The 6,073-nt window shown below is 36.4% G+C and overlaps 1 protein-coding gene across 1 annotated transcript in view; it reads right to left on the bottom strand.

The window, feature by feature from the left end:
- LOC127933897 (semaphorin-3E-like) overlaps positions 1-6,073 on the bottom strand; it is a 41,395-nt gene that overhangs the window by 17,670 nt on the left and 17,652 nt on the right. The window contains exons 3-4 of the mRNA XM_052531006.1: positions 5,198-5,257; positions 4,927-5,046 (exon numbers count right to left, since the gene is read on the bottom strand). Coding sequence (XP_052386966.1) covers positions 4,927-5,046; positions 5,198-5,257 — 180 coding nt within the window. The remainder of the gene's footprint in view (positions 1-4,926; positions 5,047-5,197; positions 5,258-6,073) is intronic.

The raw sequence follows: 6,073 nt of genomic DNA, 5'->3' as shown, positions 1-6,073 counted from the left end.
TAATAATAATAAAGTTGTTCTTTGTTAAATAATAAATATATATATATATATATATATATATATATATATATATATATATATATATATATATATTAAAAAATATATATCAAGAACCTTTCATCAACAGAAATTCAATTATACTTAATAATAATAATAATAATAACAACAACAATAAAATAGTATGTTGTTTATTGCATAATCTAAATAATAATAAAAAACTAATATAATTTTCACAATATTACTACATCAATCAGTCAGCTGATTTAACAGAAAAAAATAGTTATTCCATCAAAAATAATATTTTAATGACATTTTCACACTGTTCATCCCCAGCGTACATTGTGTTTTTGTAATAACACTACAGATAAATAAAAAAAATGCATGCATAAAGCACATACACTGTTTATTAAGAACCTTTCATGAACACAGACTAATAAAGTTATATTTACTGACTTTAATACTATATATTTACAGTAGCATTATCTGACGAAGTAAAACATGATTTGGATGATTTACTGAAGTAGCAATAATAATTGCTACTTCAGTAAATCATAATAATAATAATAATAATAATAATAATAATAATAATAATACTAATCAGTTTTTTATTTATTTTATAATTTTTATTAATAATAATAGCTCAATCAATCAATCGTTCAGCTTTTTTAACTGAAATAAAAAAAACAATCATAATAGAAAAGCATTAATGTTTTTGTTCTGTTCATTACGAGCATACATTGGTATTTCTGTATGCTTGAGCATGATATCTCTAGCATGAGTTGCTGATATGCTGGCGTCCTCTCTAGGTTCTTAAAAAGCTTAACCAGTGAGAGTTGGTCAACCAGCTTCAACAGAAAGATCATGCTGGTTGAGCAGCTCCAGCAGCAGTTTTGCTGATCAGCAGCATGGAGAGTCATGCTGGCGTAACCTGGTATTTTCAGCAGGGTAGAGAAAATAGAAATCTGACACTGCATATTATGCCATTCTTAGCACTGCAGCAAGATGAATCAAAAGGAAAAAAAAAAAACTTAAAATAATCAATCAGCCTGCAGGCAGCTTGTATCATATAGTATAATGTATGAACACATCAGTATCGGTGTATATTACAGAAGATTTTCATCAAAACATACAGGCCTTAACTGGATTTCCTGCAGTCTCAGGAGAAATATAACATCCAGGTGAAGCAATGGAGGGTCAAATGAGATTGGAGAGTCCTTCCCCACATGAAAAGTCCTTTGAAGAATCACTTTCTCTCTACCGTTATTGCAAAGCTCACTTTTACCAGAAGGTGACGGTATAAGCTGTGCAACATGTGTCACAGAACAGGCTTTCACAAGCTTGATTTATGTGTTCTCACAACATGTGATCCCGGAGAAACAAACACCAGACATGTAACTCCAATCCATCCATCATTCCTGTATTAGGATTGTTCTTTTACTCTTTCTGCAGGTGAACGTTTTTCCGATCATTACTTAATACGAAGCAGGAATGGAAATAAATCCTTAGCCGAACCCATAACTTCAGTTTCATTTTATGGCGCGTGCTGTTACATGGGAGAATTCTGGGTATAAATCATATAGGTTGGCTGTGGCTGACATGCTGGTATATGCCGAGGGGGCCGTAAGGTCCTTTGCAAATGAACAAATCTTACTTAACACAGTCTTGTGATCATCAGACATCAGCATCAGCCCTTGAGGGATGCACACATGGTTATGAATGTGCTTATCCGGGTCGTAGATGTGATGAAACAGTACGAGATTCACATGATAATCAGCACACCTTACGGCTGATGATTCAAACTCACACACTCACATGCACACCTTGTTGAAGGACACATGGTTCAGATGTGCACGAGGTTTGGGGATCGTGTTGCGTATTGTCAGGAGAGCTGAAATGTTAAGTGAGAGATCAGCTGAAACTGACAGCCACCGTGAACTAAATCTGAGATTTAGTGTGAAGGGCTCGTTCAAAACCATATACAACTGAGGGGTGAAAAAGTACACGAAAATTAAGCGATGTCTTAAGCGCCCAATTTTATGTACTCAAATTTATAAAGATAAAAATAATAATAATAATAATATATAAATATATTTTTTTAAATATATATACACTTTTTGCAATGGAAAGAAATGCATTTATATTTCCATATTTTTCGGACTATAAGTTGCACCTATGTAAGTCAGTCGCAGTCCAAATTACGTCATGACGAGGAAAAAAAAACATATATAAGTCGCACTGGACTATAAGTCGGTTTTATTTAGAACCAAGAACCAAGAGAAAACATTACCGTCTAAAGCCGCGAGAGGGCGCTCTATGCTGCTCAGTGCTCCTGTAGCTTTCCCCTGAAAACATTAACTGAAAACAACTGAAAACTGTTAACTGAAATATTAACTTAATTTATTTAACAAAATCCAAGACCAAGAACAGATATTTGTAATCTGGAAAGGCAGGTTATTCAGCTAACGGTACACAATAGTAGACAGAACAACAGGCTGAATAAGTGCCCGGTGTATTAACATAACACATTAGCAGTTACAGGAGGACTGAGCAGCATAGAGCGCCCTCTCGCGGCTGTAGAAGGTAATGTTTTCTCTTGGTTCATTATTCATGGTTCATTTCAAATTAATTTTGATAAATAAGTCGAAACTATGCCAGCCAAACTATGAAAAGAAGTGCGACTTATAGTCAGGAAATTACGGTAATAGTATTTATTCGGCCTCATTCAACATCTCGAACTTAAAATCTTAAAAGTATATTTTAGCAATGTCCTTAATACAGATGTATAGTTACAAATATATTTAAATACATGACATAGAAGTTTCAATAGAAGTTACAATAAAATGTTCAGTGGGTATAGAAACACATTTTGTTGCTTTTCAGCCTGAAATGACACTTATCCAAGTTAGTAGAGACATATCCCAACACACTAGGACACACGAGGAGGTGATCTTTTTTTTCTAACTCAGTGATTCTGGTTTCTATTCATTTTTTTTCTGACATGTTGGTGATATATCTTTCACTTGGATATTATATACATTTTAATAATAATAAAAAAAAGTTTGCTAAATGCACAACTATTAAATGATAATACTTGTTAGTTTAATTGTGATCAACAAACATGTTATTTATATAGTTTTGCATTGTGTTGTATCGATTCGTTTTATATATTAGGATGCTCACTACGTTTTGGAATAGAGTTTATGTGTTTATTCTGCTAAGATGTGGGTGAGGTATGATGGGGGTGTATTAGTACACAAGTATGTGTAAAGCCCATGAGAAAACGCAGGGTTTTGGTGAAAGAGGAGACAGTGAGAAGGAATGGTGTGCTGTGATGTGTCAGGTGATGTGCATATGGGTGCAAAGGGCCAGAATGGTGCTTAGATTCCTTGATATTAGAGAAGGAATGCGTGTACGCCTGTATGTTCATGTACATGCCTCTCACTCACTCTCTCTGGTTCTGCACTGTGTCCCTGTAGCTTTATCAGTCTTTCCTGTCATCATAGCTACATCTGCAACATGTCATCCCAGCACTCCAGGGCAGACTGTGTGTATAATTGTGCAGGTATGTGTAGCCATATTTGTGAATGTGAAGCCCATGTCTTATGTGCACAGATGCATATGTGTTTCGCATAAGTCTCATTAATGTCTCCGAGTGTTTTGGGTGTAGCTGTTCCAGACTGAGGCGTGTGCTGGCGGCCTGCAGCTCAATGCAGGAGTTATCAGGCACCCTGCTGAAGCCTGTCTACTCTAATTAAACCCTCTCTGATCTCCTGCCTATGGCTCCCATTATGCCTGTGGCTCTCTCTTTCACCTCTGCCGGAGGGTCAGGGAGCCAGTGCTTCCTATTCCCAGCCATGAGTGTGATCTCTGAACCTGGTTGGAAATAAAAAGACGGAATGAGGTGGGAAGGGAATTCTCCAGCCTGGAAACCTCCAAAAGATTAAAAAGTAGTGAGAAAAAAAATGTCCAAGCAAGCCTGTAGGCCACCTGCCACGATGCAGCACAAGAAAGAATCCAGATTCTCGGTTTCCTTCAAATAAACGTCTTCTCTTTGCTCGTTTCTTCTCGCCTGTTCCTTCAAATACAGCTCGCTTCTCTATGATTAGCCGCTCTGTAATTTGACTGGGGCTCTCCTGGGAGGATGGAGATGTTTGTTTTCGCTTGTCTGCATGTTTGGTTGGAGATTTTAAATGAAGTGAAAATGATCAAACTTCCCGTCGTACACTACAACACACTCTTGTCTCTCCGGAGACTAGGCTTTCATCACAGGCAGTTGAAGTGTGTTAAAGTTGCTTCAGAAAGAAAGTGCCGTCAGAACTACTTTTTGTCACTTTTACATTATTATTGTTCGGGTTTTGCCTTAAGTTAAGCACTTTAATTTGTTACCAACTCTGACTGGTTTCAATTATCGCAAATCTCTCTGCAGGACTCCAGGATGTGTGGAATAGAGGGAGAGTGATAGTCACAGACTGCAGGGGTAGTTTCCAGTATGGTCTCTGGTGACAAACAACAGCACAACACTGGACACAATTCATCCGTGAGTCACTATGACACATTCCTTAGAAGACAAACTGGACCTCCTCAAAACATGTTTTCTGGAATATAACACAGAAAGAGGAAACGAGGCAACACCGTAGCATTTTCAGTCCTGTCCCTACATGCGACCTCAGTCTGCTTCCGATACAATAAAACGATTCAAAGACGCTGCGGTCACTGAGGCATCGCTGAAAGTTTGTTGTCAACAGCTGTGACTAACACTACAGTTTTATAACATGCCAATGTTGTTGTGTAGGTTTTTTTTTTTTATGTTTTCCAATAAAAATCTAACCATTAAAATATGATGAATTTATTGATTGATTTATTTATCTTACAATTGAAAGTATTTATTTTCTGATTTAATACATTATAAAATGTAATAAGATTTACCTCTGTTCCATGGCCCACTCTGATATAGGCACACACTGGGTTGAAGGCTCCAGTCCCACATGCTAACAGGTGGGTGCTGTTATAACGCTGCACCAACTTAATGTAGTTTGCACACTCAGGCTGTGAGAGGGGGACAGAGAAAGACAGAGATGAACAGATAAAGCAAATACGTTTTAAGAACTCTTTTAAAATATTTAAAGATAAACACTGTAGCCATGTAACAGGATATCACTGTATCATATATAGTTTACAGTATGTATAACAGATTTACCTTCTCTCTGCCCTGCATTAAACAATCCCCCACCTGCTCCTCCGAGCTCACCCAGTGAATCTAAAACAGAAAAACAAGCGCATGAGTTCTGGTCATGTTGTTCTGGCACAGAAATACGCTTGCTGTACTTGGCTGAATACAGTCATTGTTACCCTGACCTGTGGTTGCATAAAAAACAGTCCTGTAGATATAACACTGGAGCATGTTGCTAGCAAAGACAGGGTCAATGGTTTCATTCTCAGATAATGCATGAACTGATCAAATGTAGCTATACCTTGAATGTGATAAAAGTGTTGCCAAATGCATAAATGTAATTTCAGGTAGACTACAGTCTCAGAAAAAAATAAAAAATAAAAATAAAAAATAAATGTCTTTGTGCCTTACTGAACCTGAAGGGTATATATTAAAATGTTAAAAGGTACATATTACTGCATTTTGAAAGGGTACTGACCCAGAAACAGTTTTGTATTTGTATTTTTTATTTTTCTTAGAGTGTGGAGTGGATTATACCTATACACAACCCCTTAATTAAGATACTCCCTAAAAGTCTAAAAAAAATGTTTTCGCTTAAAAAGAAAAGTACACTCACACGAGATGAAGATGCTATAATTTCCAGTGGAAAATAGTACAGGGGCACTCACTAAAATGTAATTTGCTAAACACTATTTTTGTAAAATTGCAGTCTTTATTGTTAATTCTTACATGCGTATTAATGTAGAATAGGCTCAGAAAACCTACTATGCTTTTTTTGTGTATGGATATATTGATTCATTATTCATTGATCTTACCATTGCAAAAAAGCTGAAGGTAATGACAGCTTCCAATCTGAAAGTCGCGAAACTGCCATTAGAGGCAGACATATGAAAATCAGACGCT

Source organism: Carassius gibelio, chromosome A18 (assembly GCF_023724105.1).
Source record: "Carassius gibelio isolate Cgi1373 ecotype wild population from Czech Republic chromosome A18, carGib1.2-hapl.c, whole genome shotgun sequence".
NCBI lineage: Eukaryota > Metazoa > Chordata > Actinopteri > Cypriniformes > Cyprinidae > Carassius > Carassius gibelio.
The sequence above is the reverse complement of the archived record's forward strand: the minus strand, read 5'-3'. Positions and strand labels throughout refer to the sequence as shown.